The 15,651-nt window shown below is 51.3% G+C and overlaps 1 protein-coding gene across 2 annotated transcripts in view; it reads right to left on the bottom strand.

Annotated features, from left to right (window-relative positions):
* Positions 1-15,651, bottom strand: part of CDC42BPB (CDC42 binding protein kinase beta) — a 102,307-nt gene that overhangs the window by 54,200 nt on the left and 32,456 nt on the right. For both annotated transcript variants that reach the window (XM_047080035.1, XM_047080036.1), the window contains exons 2-3: positions 6,142-6,233; positions 963-1,046 (exon numbers count right to left, since the gene is read on the bottom strand). In XM_047080035.1, the coding sequence (XP_046935991.1) occupies positions 963-1,046; positions 6,142-6,233 (176 nt within the window). The remainder of the gene's footprint in view (positions 1-962; positions 1,047-6,141; positions 6,234-15,651) is intronic.

Raw genomic sequence — 15,651 nt, 5'->3', positions numbered from 1 at the left:
TACTGAGTGAGAACGCCCACCCACCAAGCTGACGACAACCTGAGCTCAGGGGAGGGATCTGACCAGAACAGACGTTTGTACTGGTATCTGCCCAAGTGGCATCATCATCCCAGGGAAGAACTACCGAGCACAGGAAGGGCCACCTAAAATTACAAGGAAGGTTCAGAGTGACACGACAAGAGAGGCCAGAAGCCAGAGAAGCAGTTTCCGGAGGAGGAGGTGGCTAATCCCAGGGGCGCTCAGTCCCAGGGTGAGCTTGCTTCACAGCTGGGGCAGCAGAGGGTGGCGCTGAGGGCGTTCAGCCTGGGGGAGCCCAGCGAGAGGACACAGGGTAAGTGACAGAGCCTTGGAAAGGAAGGATGCTTGGCTCCCTGACGCAAAGTGGAGGACCACAGAGGATGGGGGGGGGAAGGCAGACCGGGGGTGAGTCTGGTAGGACCAGAGGAAGAGCTCGGGCTGGCCCAGCAGCCTCACCGACTCCATCGGGGGCCGGAGCGGCCAGGGTGGGGACCGTGAAACAGGCCCCAGAGGGAGGGACACCGAAGTAAGGAAAAGCGCATCTAGACCTGCCAAGCAGTGACCACCTACTTCTGCTTACGATCTCCGTCCTCCCTCTGGGAGGGCGTACACACGCATCTCTGTGCTTACACGGGTTCCAGATCCAGTAATGCCTTGTTCACGTGAAGCAGAGCTGAGATAAATGCCCAGAGTTCCCGCAAAGGTTTTGATTGGTCCTTACAGTGAGCAGCCCTTGGCCGGGCCGGGGGGGGGGGGAGGGGGGGGGGTGTCTGGCGCAGAGAGGCTTGCGCGCCGGGAGGGGCGGAGACGGTGGCGACAAGACACAGGTCACTCTTATCAAGGAGGGAGGGGGGAGGCCCAGCTCTGCGAGGACTGTGGTGGGGACCCAGCACATGCCCCTCACAACCCCCTTCTCCTGTTTCTCTTTACTACTCCACGCTTACCTCTGCTCTTTTAAGCATTTCCCACTTGTTGAGGATTTTCATCGCATAAATTCGCTCAGTGTTCTTCATTCTGACAACAGCAACCTGGAACACAAACAGGAGTTTAACAAAAACGTAGCTGAAGGAACCAAAAGCCAGCACACGTTGTCACGTAACTACAGTGACGTCTCAAGTGCCCGGAGAAATGAAACCCTGGAAAACGAGCTGCTGAGGAGACACAAGTTCTTCACGTAAATGCAGATCCGTCCTGCTAAGCATCGAACCTTGCCATTTGCCACACCACAACGTGCATATATATCCCTGCTCAGTTCCAAAAACTTCCGTGGTGGGCGGTGGGCGCACAGCGGGGCTGGCCGCCCTGGGCGAGCCTGGGACACGCACCTGGGACTTTCACCATAAAAACTTTAAAAATCCGCTCACTGCTCCCAACCTTTCCTCCCCGTGTTCAAGGGTTCCATCCCCACGCTCCTGCCACCTGCCCCACTGGCGCTACGTCTACCTCCTCCTCCCACCACCGGCCTTGACATGCCAGCTCTTGCCTCTGCGATCTGTTCTCAAGGGGCACTGAGTGCCGGCGTGGGCTCTGGAGTGGGACTTGGGCAAATCCTCTTCTTTGTGCCTCGGTTTCTACAACTAGAAAAGGGGTAATAGCAGTACTGGCCCCAGACTGCTATGAGGACAAACCAGCGAATACACCTAAATGCGCTTCGAACGGGGTTAGGCATATAGTGGGCACTCGGCATGTTGGCTGGCGGCCATGTTCTTCAAGGTACAATTCAAATGCCACCTCTTGCAGGAAGTCCTACTGGATTTCCCAGTCCCTGCCAAATCTCAGACGCGCTCTGACATCACTTACCAATACCAGATGTGATGCCTGTGCCAGCATACGGCACATTCTACCCTGCAAAAATCATTCACTGGCCTAAGTCCCCATCACAAAATCATAAGCTACTTACGTATGGCTGTCCCTTTTTGCTGCCAATGGCAGACAGCCACACGGCAGGCATAAACAATTATTTACCTCCTTGCTTTCTAAACGATGCATGTCGTACAGTAACATCGTCAAAGTAACCACACAAGCTAACATGCACCAGGCACTTTCCCCATGCCAGGAACTCTGCTCACTAATTGACCTGCACCCTCTCAGGTAACCCTCACCACAGTCCTCGATGGTGGCTATTTTTTACATCCATATTCTACAGATATGGAACCTGAGGCTGAGAGGTTTAAATAACATGCTAACAAGTAGCAGAGTCTCACCCTCAAGTGCATGCACGTTAAGGATTATAAAGACAGTTATGATTAAATATTATCTTCCCTGGGTCTGACGATAGGGCGGGGGGTCCACAAAGAACATGCCTTGATGGAACCCTAGAGTCTGGTGAGGGTCAGAGGCCCCTCCCACAGCACGCGGCTTCCCGCAGCCCACCATGTGGAAGTCGTCCTCAAGTCACCTCCTTCGGTCATCTCTCTCACTGCCACCCCAGTGCTCGCGGTGGTGGCTCTTCTCGTCACACCTGTTTAAGCTGCTGTTTACTAGCTGTGGTCTTAGAACCACTAACCAAGCTCGCTCCGATTCTGAATAAAGAACAAAGAATGCCGAACAAAGGTTCGGTGAGTTCTCCCACGTGTCCCAGAACATGCAATCTGGGCACACGTGATGTCATCACATTAGAAGTGTCGATTTCTTCCTAGAAATCGGCTACAATCAATAGGTGAAATGTTAGTGTTAAAAACAAAAGCTACCATAATGTAATCCCTATCAAAATATCAACGGCATTTTTCACAGAATTAGAACAAATAATCCTAAAATTTGTATGGACCCACAAAGGCCCCAAAGAGTCAAAACAATCTTGAGAAAGAACAAAGCTGGAGGTATCACGTGCCCGGATTTCACACTACTACAAGGCTGTAGTGATCAAAACAGTACGGTGCTGGCACAAAAACAGACACACAGATCAATTAACGGACAAAGGAGGCAGGAATATACAATGGGAAAAGACCATCTCTTCAACAGTGCTCAGAAAACTGGACAGCTACATGCAAAAGAATGAAATGGAACCATTTTCTTATAGCATGCAAAAAAAAAAACAAAAACAAAAAAGAACCCTCAAAATGGATTAAAGATTTAAATAAAATATAACACCTGAAACCATAAAAATCCTACAAGAAAACATAGGCAGTAACCTCTTGGACGTTGGCCTTAGCAATACTTTTCTGGATCTCTCTCCAAGGAAAACAAAAGCAAAAATAAACTACTGGGACATCAAACTAAAGAGCTTCTGCACATGAGTGGAGACCATCAACAAACAAAAGGTAACCTATGGAATGGGAGAAGATATTTGCAAAAGATATATCCCATAAGGGGCTGTATCTAGAATAGATAATGAACACACACAACTCAGTATCAAAAAAGCAAATGATCCAATTTTAAAAATAGGCGGAAAACTTAAGCAGACATTTCTCCAAAGAAGACATACAGATGGTCAACAAGACACATGAAAAGATGCTCCACATCACTTATCATCAGGGAAATGCAAATCAAAACCACAACAAGGTATCACACCTCATACCCGTCAGAATGCCATTATCAAGAAGACAAAAAAAAAAATAAGTAAGTGTCTGCAAGGATCTGGAGAAAAGACTCGTGCACTATGGTGGGAATACAAATTGATGCAGCCACTGTGGAAAACAGTATGGAGGTTCCTCAAAAAGTTTGAAATATAACTACCTTCTGATCCAGCAATTTCACTTCTGGGTATTTATCCAAAGAAAACAAAAGCACTAACTCAAAAAGACAGATGCATCCCTACGTTTACTGCAGCATTATTTACAATGGCCAAGATGTGGCAATAACCTACGTGTCCACTGCCTGATGAATGGATAAAGAAGACGTCATATATACCTACAATGGCATACTACGCAGCCGCAAAAAGGAAGAGATCTCGCCATCGGCAATAACATGGATGGATCTAGAAGGTATAATGCTAAGTAAAGTAAGTTCAAACAGAGAAAGACCAATACCAAATGATTTCCCTTTTATGTAGAATCTGAAAAACAAAACAAAACAAAACAAAACAGAAGCAGACTCATCGATGCAGAGAACAATCTGGTGGCTACCAGAGGGGTGAAACAGGGGAGAAAAGGCTACTTAGTATTTACTACAGAAATGGCCTCACTTGGAAGAAACGGTAGAGCTGATAACTTTTGAACAATCCAGACCTTGCTGAAAATGAGACACAGAGCACTCTGATCTTTTACTAGACGCTTACTTCTTTAGAAGAGGCCTGTCTGGGCACAGGCCATGTCCAGAAAATACGCCAGTGCCTTTGATAAAATACCCGGAAGGAAAAAGAATACATCTGTCCACAGAAAAACACCTGTCAAACCAAGAACACGTAGAAGTGAAATGCAGGAATAAAATTTAATGTAAAAACAAAAACTCCTGTATATTGAACAAGCTTTCTCTAATTGCACAACTTATAAAATAAACAATCTGTAAAAATCTTGTTTAGTTTACCAGAAACAACTTCTTGGCCCAAAACTCAGTCTTAATTGCATCAAGGAGAGCTGATGCTATACAAGCATCTCCAAAATGAGACGCTTCCGTAAAGAAAACCAACAGAAGTGATCTTACACAACATTAACAACATATCTGGGGACATGACAACTCAGTGGGACACCTGATGCCAGCCCCGATCCAGTACTGGAGGAACCAAAACAAACCGCCACGAAGAACATCGCTGGGCCAACTGAGAAACCTGGTGGAAGACAGCAGATGAGGTGCAGGGTTGCAAGAACACCCCGGGGAGGCAACGGCAGTGATGCCACCATTACCAGACAGTGGCAGTGACCTTAGCCACAGAATCCAAGATTCTTTCTGCAGCGGGGGAGGACTGGTGAGCACGTGCAGGGAACCCAGACGGGTCGCAGGATGGCCGGGTGGCCGGAGGAGCCCGATGGCGATCCGAGCCCAGGCCATGGGGCCCCGGGGTGGGGGAGGGACTTACACAGGCCGAGAAGGCCTGGAGAGGGAGCAAAGGTAGGGGAGAGAACCCAAGGACTTTCGGGAAGGCCTGGGCAAGGACGGATTTCCTGAGTTTGGGAGGAACTTAAAAGGTGACACAGGCCCCTTCTCTGAAGCTCAGAAATCCGAGCCGTGCAGTTAAGTTCTTTGCAAAGAAGAGCAGTGAAAATCACCGTAGCCTATTGTGGCACAACACCGTTGTCTCCCCCTCTTCTGGAGAGCGACCCTCCCCTGCCCCGCGGCACCCCTGCGCCTCCCCAACCCGGTGCTAGGGGTGCGGCGTCCCCGCAGATCCCCGCGAGGGCCCGGGCCCGGTCCTGCTGCCAGGGAGACAGTCGGCAAAAGTACATGCTGCGCTGAATCGGGTTTCAATTTTGAAAGGTCTCTTTCTCCTCACTAGACAACAAAACCAGACCTGGACACGGGAGGAAACGTACGCCTTGCACACAAGTCCCAAGTATTCTGGAGCACCTTCTCGTCACGGCAGGTCGGGTCACTGTCAGGCAGAGCATGCGTGACGGGACAGGGCGGGTCACCGCTGGGCCCCACATGTGACACTCCAGCAGCAGAGCTAAGGGGAAAGCTTAAGCGGAGGGGTCAGCGCATCCAGAAGCTTAGGAGGCTCGGCTCTTCGGTGCTAAGCGTACACCCACCGATCCCAGTCTGCGGGGGGAGCCGCGGCCGGAGCCTCGGCGGGGGCACGACGCCCGCTGCACACACGGAGCCTGGACGGGCCGCCCCCTGCAGAGGCCAGGCCGGAGGCGGGATGAGGCCGCGCCCAGGCACAGCTCGAGCACCGACGGCGGGCAGGCTGCTGGTGACGGGCGCGGCCGCTGTGGCCTCCCCGCATTCTGCAGAAGGTGACTGCCGGGATGTTTTCAATTAACAAGTGGACTTTTAATAAACTTCTTTGTCTCAAAGAGACGATTTTGGTCCAGACAATATTCAGGGTAACTCACCGGCCACCAGCTTTTGTTTTTATTTTTCTCCTCTTAATTGTACCCCGCAGGTTCCGCCCACCAAGAACTACTCTCCAAGTGACAGTGACAACGACCCGTCCCCCAGATCGATGCACAGGGTCCTATAGACGCCTGGTGGCGGCGGCTGCTCTCCCGTTCTAGGCAAAATGAGCAAAACACAAGTTCATCTTACCTCACCGAAAGCACCTCTTCCGATTACTTTAATTATTTCGAAGTCTTCTCGATGAAGCTGCATCTCCTTGACCAGCTGTGTAAACGGCTTGGCTATAAATTCAAAAAAAGGAAATCAACAATTTACTCTAGTAAGTTGGTACTACATAAAAATTCAACAACCTGACTGGGGCATTCCACTACATGACACAGCTTTTTCAGGAAACAAAGGTTTACTTTTTAAAAAAATTTTTTTTCAACGTTTTTATTTATTTTTAGGACAGAGAGAGACAGAGCATGAACGGGGGAGGGGCAGAGACAGAGGGAGACACAGAATCGGAAACAGGCTCCAGGCTCTGAGCCATCAGCCCAGAGCCCGACGCGGGGCTCGAACTCACGGACCGCGAGATCGTGACCTGGCTGAAGTCGGACGCTTAACCGACTGCGCCACCCAGGCCCCCCAAAGGTTTACTTTTTAAAATGCTTGGTATCTGACAGGTGTTGGGAAGTCTGTGTCTGCGCTCAACTACGCAGATGTTCATCCTTAGCCCCTGTCCTTCAGCATCTGCTGTGACAGATGCTGCCACACAGAGGTCCGCTGCCGCTGGTCGTGAACACAAGCAGCAGGTACACTGGAGGTGAGTAGGCTCCGTGGAGCCACAGGGCAGCCCGGGGTGGGGTGGGGTGGGGGGAACACGAGACAGAAAATTCTCGCAGAACGGCGGCCATCTCTGAAGTGCAGGCGGTGCTCCCGGACATCGTAACCATCCTTGCTAATCACGTGGGGACTCTAGCAGTGACCTCGGTAAGAAACGGGCAGAAGCACTTTACACAGCACTCACGTGTTCCATGCACGCACGCACAGGTAACAGAATAATCATCCTTTTGTTATCCACGTTGTAGGGAGGAGAAAACTGAGCCAGGTTTCTGTGTACAGCGTGCTGGGCTGAACAGGGTCTCCTCCCCCCTCCCCAAATCAGTAGTGTCCACCCAGCATCTGTGACTGTGGCCTTATTTGGAAGCGGGGTCTTTCCAAATGTAGTCAAGTTGAGGTCACAAACACGAATGAGATGGGGCCTAAACACAAAAGGACTGGTGTCCTTATTAAGAGAAGGGAATCTGGACACAGAAGGGAAACAGCCCCAGGAAGATGGGAGGCAGGGACTGGAGTGATGCAGTCATAAGCCACGGGACACCAACTGCGCCAGAGGCTGGAAGAGACAGGGGTCCTCCCGGGGGCCTCTAGAGGGAGCACAGCCCTGCTCACACCTTGACTTTGGACTTGGCTTCCCCAACTGTGAGAGGAAAATATCTGTGGTCTTAAGCCCCCCCAGTTTATGGTAATTTGTTACCGCGGCCCAGGAAACCTTTCCAGAGACCGCGGGTAATTTCGTTCCAGGAGCGGAGCGAGAGGCAGCACCAGGACAGAAGTCCCGCAGTTCGACTCCAGGGACCGTGCACTCCTGACCACCATGCGTCACATCTCTTACAGCTGTTCTCATTTTCACCTTCAGGCCCCAATCCACGTTTTACACTGACCTTCACACAGTTCTCTTTCAAATTCCCCACTACTAGTTTTGCAAAACGTTTCCATTGGGCAAAATGTACAAGGCTCTGTGTTATTTCTTGCAACTACATGTGCATCTGCAATCGTCTCCAAAAACAGCCAACGGTCTGCAGCCAAAACCTGCCATCTGACGTTTTCCGGATTTCTAATTGAGCTCCATATTATTAACTGAATTCTGCAGTTTTTCTCCTTAAATAGCTGCTTAATAAATACCATTAAGGTTTGGTCACCATGGTTCAGTGATCACGGGAACAAAAGCCAGAGCACCACAAGGTTCTTGGTGCCTAAGGACAGTGAATTGTTACCACTATCAGTGCAAATGCCCATCAGCACAGAGATCAGGAAATAGGACACATGGGGACTGATTTAACAAAAAAAACCACAAAAAACAAAAGGCCAGGCTACAGAAAACCCTTGGGCTAGCACTTGAAAGGTTATCTACGGCTTTTTAGTTCTTTCACATATCACCCCCAAACAACCATTCCCAAAACTCCTAATAGATATCTGTACTTCAAACAGCCACCAAAAACCTCAACCTCTCCTGGTACCTTCTAGGGGAACCGCATGGTACCGTTCATTGTACAATGAAAAAAAACGATCCCAGCAAATCTCATCTGTTGTATTTTACCACCAGAAGGGAGAGCGTAGGAGAGGAAAGAGAGCTGACCCGCTACGAACAAACTGTGGCACAGAGCACACTCGAGTGCACACCGCAGAGATGCTCGCTCTGGCAGGGGCATAATGCAACATTCTGGACTGTTCCACAAAACCCCAAGACTCACGAGAGGTGGCAGTCACTGTTTTCAATGTACAACCCAAACACATATTCATGAAAATCAAAGAGAATCCTACCCGTAATGAGCCACTTTTAATTTGCCCGTGACCCCGTGCCATTCTTGCTCATAGGCATATTCCATGTTTCATATCGTCTGTATTCTTTTACTTTTTAGATGTCTCATGTTTCTGTACCACTCAATTATCATTTTAACAGATGCACATACTATTTCACTAAGTTGGTGCACCAACAATTGTAAATCATGTGTCTACTGAACAGACAAGTTAAACTTTTAATTTTGAAAATCAGTACCTTCTTTATGGTGAATAAATCTGCAATGAACCTTTGCATGCACAGAAGCTTTTTTACTATTTTAAAGTAATTTTAGGATGAAATTCCAGGATTCTCCAAAAGGCACTAACTTTTTTTGTGGTTCCTAATCTGTCACCACACCCCGCCCCCCAACACCATACACGGATGGTTCACCTGCCTTTGAACTGTCCCTGAGGCCTGGCGAGTCTACTCGTAAGCCCTACGGGGAGGACTACCCACTCATCACAATTGCTCACCGATCACGTCTTAATCTTGTTTAACCTACTGCATAAGTGCTTTACTCTGACTTTGTGAAACATGCTACCTGTAAACGCCACGCCTCCGCTCGGTTCCTGCTTTTCATCTCAATTATGCTATTTTTACTTTACAGAAATTACTTTTCATAAAAATATTTTCAACAAAACGGAACTGATTCATTTTTTTCCTTCGTCATTTCACTATTAGAGCCTACAAAGTTATCCACTCTTTAAAGATCTAACCTTCAATCCTACTTTCTGCTAAACGGCTTTTAAAAATAGATAACCCGGGGCGCCTGGGTGGCTCAGTTGGTTAAGCGGCCGACTTCAGCTCAGGTCATGATCTCGCGGTCTGTGAGGGCTGTGAGTTCGAGCCCCGCGTCGGGCTCTGTGCTGACAGCTCAGAGCCTGGAGCCTGTTTCAGATTCTGTGTCTCCCTCTCTCTGACCCTCCCCCGTTCATGCTCTGTCTCTCTCTGTCTCAAAAATAAATAAATGTTAAAAAAAAAAATAAATAAATAAATAAATAAATAAATAAATAAATAAATAAATAAAAATAGATAACCCATTATTCGTCTGTCGTTGACAACATACAGTGTTTGTCGTAACTTCCAGCTGTAACCATCTCTACGCGTTGGCGTGGCCTGACGGTGCAGGGGGGTCGGGGGCGAGCGGCCCAGCGCCCATTCTGGAGCTTCAGCTCCTCCGTGTACCACCTGGTAGCCAGCCGTGCCAGAGAAGCCACTTCGTCCTCCGGGACTCCTCACCCACCTCAGGGGCCCACTGACCCTGAGGACCGAGGCAGGTAGGAGCGAAGTGCCTCGCGGCCATCCCTGTTCTTTCCACATCGATCACCTTATCCTCCTCGTCGAGTTCCCTCCTCCTCTTTGATACAAACGGTCTTGTTGCTTCTGCCTTGTACACAGTTCTGCGCAAATTTCCCCGAACTGGATGGGCATGAATTCACCAGGCCAGTCAGATGAACGGGAAAACCAGGGAAAATGGGATGAATGCTTGAAAAGACCCAAGAGTTCTGAGGACGCAGTGAAAACGTGACACTGGCGTGTACCAATCACGAAGACAAGCACGCACGGCGGCAGACCGCCCTGTCCACCGCGCAGGGCCACCGAGTCACGCTGATCCCACGGGACTTCTCAGGTGAACGGCAGAGACGGGGCTGTCAACCAGAGTCAATGCAAAACCAGGGTGACCCTGTCATCCGGGTCGGGCGGAGCCCAGAGACAGAAGCACACCAGCTCTGTGAGCACCAAAGTTTCACGTAAAGAACTGTTAGGAGCGCTAACTCGCCACGGACACAGCAGGCGCACACGCAGGAAGCAACACGACTACCCGTGGGGTCAGGGAACCGAAGGAGGGAATTCCGGAAACTAGGCAAAGGGCTCCGCACAGCTGAGCGTGGGCTGCTGCTGCCACTGGGGTCTCTGTGCTCACAGGCGGGGACCCAAGAAGCTGAGAGGGAGAGAAGCCCACCTGACGCCCGGATGTCCTGAGCAGCTACTACTGGCAGGCACTTTGGCCTGGAGGAAGAAGGGTTACAGGGGCGTCACTCAAAGAGGAGCAGGCAGGAAGTCCCCGGTCCCCTCTCCCTCCTCCACCCCCCTCCAGTCTCCTTCTGGAGCCCTTAAGGCAGAGCCCAACAGGGAGCGGGGTCAGAGCCCCAACAGGGAGACGCTGGGTCAAGAGGACGCTCCTGCAGGGCAACGGGATGGGAGATGGGTCGTAACCAGGAGGACTGATCAAATAAATGAACAAACTCAGGATAACGGGAGCCAGGGTCCTCACTGTCAGGGAAGGGAGTTACCAATAAGGGAGAATTGGGGAGCCTGGGCGGCTCAGTCGCTTGAGCGTCCGACTTCAACTCAGGTCACGGTCTCATGGCTCGTGAGTTCGAGCCCCACATCGGACTCTGTGCTCACAGCTCTGCTTCGGATTCTGTCTCCCCCTCTCTCTGCCCCTCCCCCACTCACGCTCTGTCTCTCAAAAATAATAAACATTAAAAAAAATTAAAAACAAAAACGAGTAAGGGAGAATAAACCCTGCAGGACTGGATCAGAATCGGGGGTGTCAGTGTGACCTCATGATGATATACAGGGACATCAAAAACACAGACCTGAACGGCTGGGTACGTACACAGGGTCCTCGTTCTGTCCACTGACAGGCCAGGAGGCAGCAACATCCAACAACGAGCGCATCCAGCGCCCGAGCTCGGTTTCTAAATACCAGCCTCCGGCAAAGGAGCCAGGACGCCTCGGGCCCTCCCAGAGCTGGCGCTAGAACATTCTGTGCCAGAAAGCAAAGAAGGGCTCGAAGAGTCATGGGTACTCAAAATCAACACCAATGGTCACAGACTACATACATTAAGGAGGAAACCAGGAGTCCATACTGATCTGAAAGTTTAAAAATCTAACGAGAAACGAGGTATTTATATAATTTCAAAGTAAATCCAAACACAATAGTTACCAACAAAGGGAAATAGGTGACTTTACAGCGAGGTCTGGAGAACACCACTACCTAAATCAGGGGATCAGAGCGAACACTACCACCAGCCGTGTGACAAAATGAAATTGTGCCGTCACCCGACGGGACCCAGTGAGAAAATGCAGCATCACTTCTGTGACTTTCCTGCCCAAGTTACATAACCTGAGTGTAATCACGAGGAGACAGGAGGTGAACGTAGGGACAGGTGTGGAAGCAGAGAGAGCTGAGGGTGCCGCCTCCCACCGCCGACAACGACACATGACGACGACAACACACGACACCCACACGGCGGGAGAGGAGGAGGAAGCGGCCGCACCCAGGTTAGGCTGTGGAAGCGCAGTGGCCTGCGACGTGGGGGGAAGAACTTGAGGGGACGGCCATGGACGGTGCACTGACTCCCGTGGGACAGACCCAGGGTGAGGTTTGGGGGGGAAGGGAGCAATGACGGCAGCGTGCAATCAACACGTTCCCTGTTTCTGCTGCGGGGCCCAAGGCAGCGAGGACGCCAACCTTGTAAAACTCGACTGCTGTTTCCCACGTGCAAAAACTCACCACCTCAGAAGCACCAGGTGACGCGGGGGGGTGGAGGAGAGGTGGGGCCGGGAGGGGAGGACAGTCTACTGCCAGGAATCTGGAGACCACCGACCTGGAGGAGCCCGGGCACTGGCATTTCTTAAGCCTTTTTTCAGTCTGCCAATGTTACTTCACTGACTTAATCTAGAGCTTGGGATGCTCTTCGGGATACAGAATGTCCCAGGAAAAATTTTACGAAATTATGCGCACTGGGGTGGGACCCAGCTTGTCACCCATTCAAAGTATGCAGGATGCAGAGCAAAACCACAACAATTAAAACACCATTTGGGGCTCATTTAAAAAAACTGTTTTAAGATGAAAACTTTGGGGCGCCTGGGTGGCACAGTCGGTTAAGCATCCGACTTCAGCCCAGGTCACGATCTCGCGGTCCGTGAGTTCGAGCCCCGCGTCGGGCTCTGGGCTGACGGCTCGGAGCCTGGAGCCTGTTTCCGATTCTGTGTCTCCCTCTCTCTCTGCCCCTCGCCCGTGCATGCTCTGTCTCTCTCTGTCCCAAAAATAAATAAACGTTGAAAAAAAAAAAATAAGATGAAAACTTTATTTTTTATTTTTTTTAATGTTTATTTTATTTTTATTTAGAGAGAAAGACATAAAGCGTGAGCAGGGGAGGGGCAGAGAGAGAGGGAGAGAGAGAATCCCACACAGGCTGCGTGCCGTCGGTACAGAGCCCGATGCGGGGCTCCAACCCACGAACCGGGAGATCATGACCTGAGCCAAAATCAAGAGTCAGATGCTCAACTGAGCCACCCAGGCGCCCCTGGGATTCACTTTAAATATCATTTATGCTAAGGTTCTCCGAGAAGACAGACATCTCAGGTAACCTGAAGAAAACAGATCAGCTATAATGTTTAAAATGTTTGATTTTCACGGTGATAATGAACCTGTAGATTTTGAAGTAAGAGAAACATAACTATTATACATTTTGGAAAGGGTGAAATTACCTCTCCTCCACATCCCATGAGCCAACACCAAAAGGTGACAGCTCAGCAATGACTCGCTGGGCGCCCATGTGCTGGCACCAGGACAGAGAAGTGGGCCCGGCTGCCGGAGGCCCCCCGCGGGACTCTGGCTCCAGCAACTGCAGGGGTGGGGTTGCTCAGGGTCGTGCACCGCCCACACCTCCCCCTGCGCCTGCCGTCACTGCACCTGCGCACCATCTCGGACCACTCCCTGGTGCCCCCGCCCCTCTGCAGGGACCTCACAGCTCGCCTGTGCCCTCGCACCCACTCTCCAGCCTCTCCGGCCACGGCACCACCTGTGCCAAAGCCGACACAGTCGCGTCACCTCCCCGGTTCGGGGTCCTCACAGCTGGGCATGGCTCCGGGCTAAGACCTGCGTGCTCAGAGCCTGCTGCACGTGTGGGCCGTCCGGGGGGCCCCCCTACGCCCCCGTCCCCCACCCCGGTCCCGCCACACCTCAGGTCCTTCTGCTGCTCAGGCCCTCAGGCAAGCCTGGGTCTTCCTAAGCAGAACCCTCACCCCCACAGGCTCCTGCTCGTCCTTGGGACCCCTGAGGTGGGAGGTGGCCCCAACTCCAGCCGGCTGACCGGGTCAGGAGCCCATCAGTCCTCCAGGAAGTAGGCCTCGGAGCCACACCAGCTCACTGACGTCTTCCCCACTGGCCCGGAAGGCCCGGGAAGGCAGGGCTACTTCCGCCCTGTTACCCGCCACTGCCCAAGGCCCTAGCACCACGGTGGGGATGCAGTGCCACAGCAGACTGGATGCCCACCTGACGATGCGATGTCAGAAAAAGGTCACCTCCTCCGGTGGCGGGGGGGGGGGGGGGGAGTGGTGTCATATTTCCTAAGGTAAAAGTATATTCAACAACCTAGGATATCTTCCTCCAAAAAAGACTGAACAAAGCTTTAGCCCTTAGAGCGCTAAATGTTTATTCAGAGATTTTTCTTTTCCTAATCTCTTCATTCTTCCACAACCCAAGACTGTCCCCAAAAGAACTCTCTTACTGCCCTAAAAGGCAATGAATTAATCAACCAAAGGCAAGCGCTAGCCAACAGGAGATCCCATCTATAAGGAAAAACTGGAGTCCAGGGTTCCCTTTAAGCAGGAAAGCACTTTGCCAGGAAGAACTGGGGGTGGAGGGAGGATCTTTGGCTGAAACGGACAGAAAATCATTGTGAAATGAGAAACCAATGCCCCCCCCCCCCACCCTGCCTTTGGTTTGTTTATCAGGAGAGGAAATAAGATCAGACTGGCTGGAAGGAGTGTCAGGGAGGGACAGTCAGAGGAAAGAGGACTGTGTCACAGAGCAGCAGCCCACAGGAAGGCACACGGGAAGTCCCCCTCTGCCCCCTTCTAGCTCGCACCATGACCTCCCTCTGGACTCGACCCGCACTGCCCGCCCCCGTCACCCGCCCGCTCCACTGTGGCAGCTTCAGCCACTCAGTGGTCAGGCATCTGGAACCGGTCGTACAGATTACCCAGCGCACATAATACATTTGCTACTGAAGAAACAGGAGCCCCCAAAGCCAAGTGACAAGGGGACACGAGGAACAGCTCCCCTCCCTCCCCAGTGCCAGTCCACTCCACTCTGTGGTGTGGGGCTCCGCTCCTGGAAGTCCTCCCCCAGCAACTGCCAGCTACTGCTCAGGTCGCATCCAGGGACCACAGGTCAAACACCTGCTGCTGCACACAGCGGCGGCCCCACCGCTGGCTGGGTACAGGACAGGGGCAGCTCTGGGAGGAGCCCAGGAATGGCACTGGAGTCCCAGGAACATGCCCGTGCTCTACGGGCCTCGTTTCTCACAGAGGAGAAAGGGCCAGCCAGAACAACACCCCAAGGACTGGGAGTATGGCCACAGGCGGGACGGTAAGTGGGCAAGGCATGACTTTGACCCCAATGAGCCCACACAGGGGAACTGGAGAGCAGGGCAGGACGGAGAGTCAGGCTGAGGCTGTCATCTAACAAGGGGCAGGAAAAGCAGACACTTTCCTCCAAGTACCAGCTTAGTCAGTTTCAAAACTGCTTCAAATTCATTCTCACAGTTCAGACCGCTGACACACCTATCATAAGGTTTCTGAAAAATGTGCTTAACTTACATCGAATGGGGTTTACTTGTTTTAATACCTAATTTTGTTAAATGACAGAACACTTTCCTTCATCGGGAGTCCGTCACAAACCCTTCTGGTTATAAATTGCCAGTTCTGAATCTTCCAAGGAACCCTGTAGATAAAGTCCTCTAAATATGAACTCACCCAGGTAGGCTGATAATCAGGAATTACAGTGTGGTAACATGAACAAACATCACATTTTAACTTAACGCAATCTCAGACTTCTGAGAATTGAAAGAGAAGCCCCTTACCCCTCCTCTGACTCACGCCCGGAAGGCACAGACAGAGTCAGTGGAAATTGGAGAAGTCAGGGTGGGGAGATGGGTGGGGAGGTAGCAGGGAGTCAACAATAAACCAGGAAAGATCTCATTCCAACAGCCTGCTGTCACACTAACGCTGGCTGGCCCCACCTCGGCTAACCTTGCTCAGACCTAGTTCAAGGACTCCTGGGTCAGCCACGCATT

Source organism: Lynx rufus, unplaced genomic scaffold (genome assembly GCF_022079265.1).
Source record: "Lynx rufus isolate CCGP_SWC_20201006 ecotype Redwood Valley unplaced genomic scaffold, mLynRuf1.p SCAF_17, whole genome shotgun sequence".
NCBI classification, from domain to species: Eukaryota; Metazoa; Chordata; class Mammalia; order Carnivora; family Felidae; genus Lynx; species Lynx rufus.
Note: the sequence above shows the minus strand (reverse complement) of the source record. Positions and strands in the feature narration are given on the sequence as shown.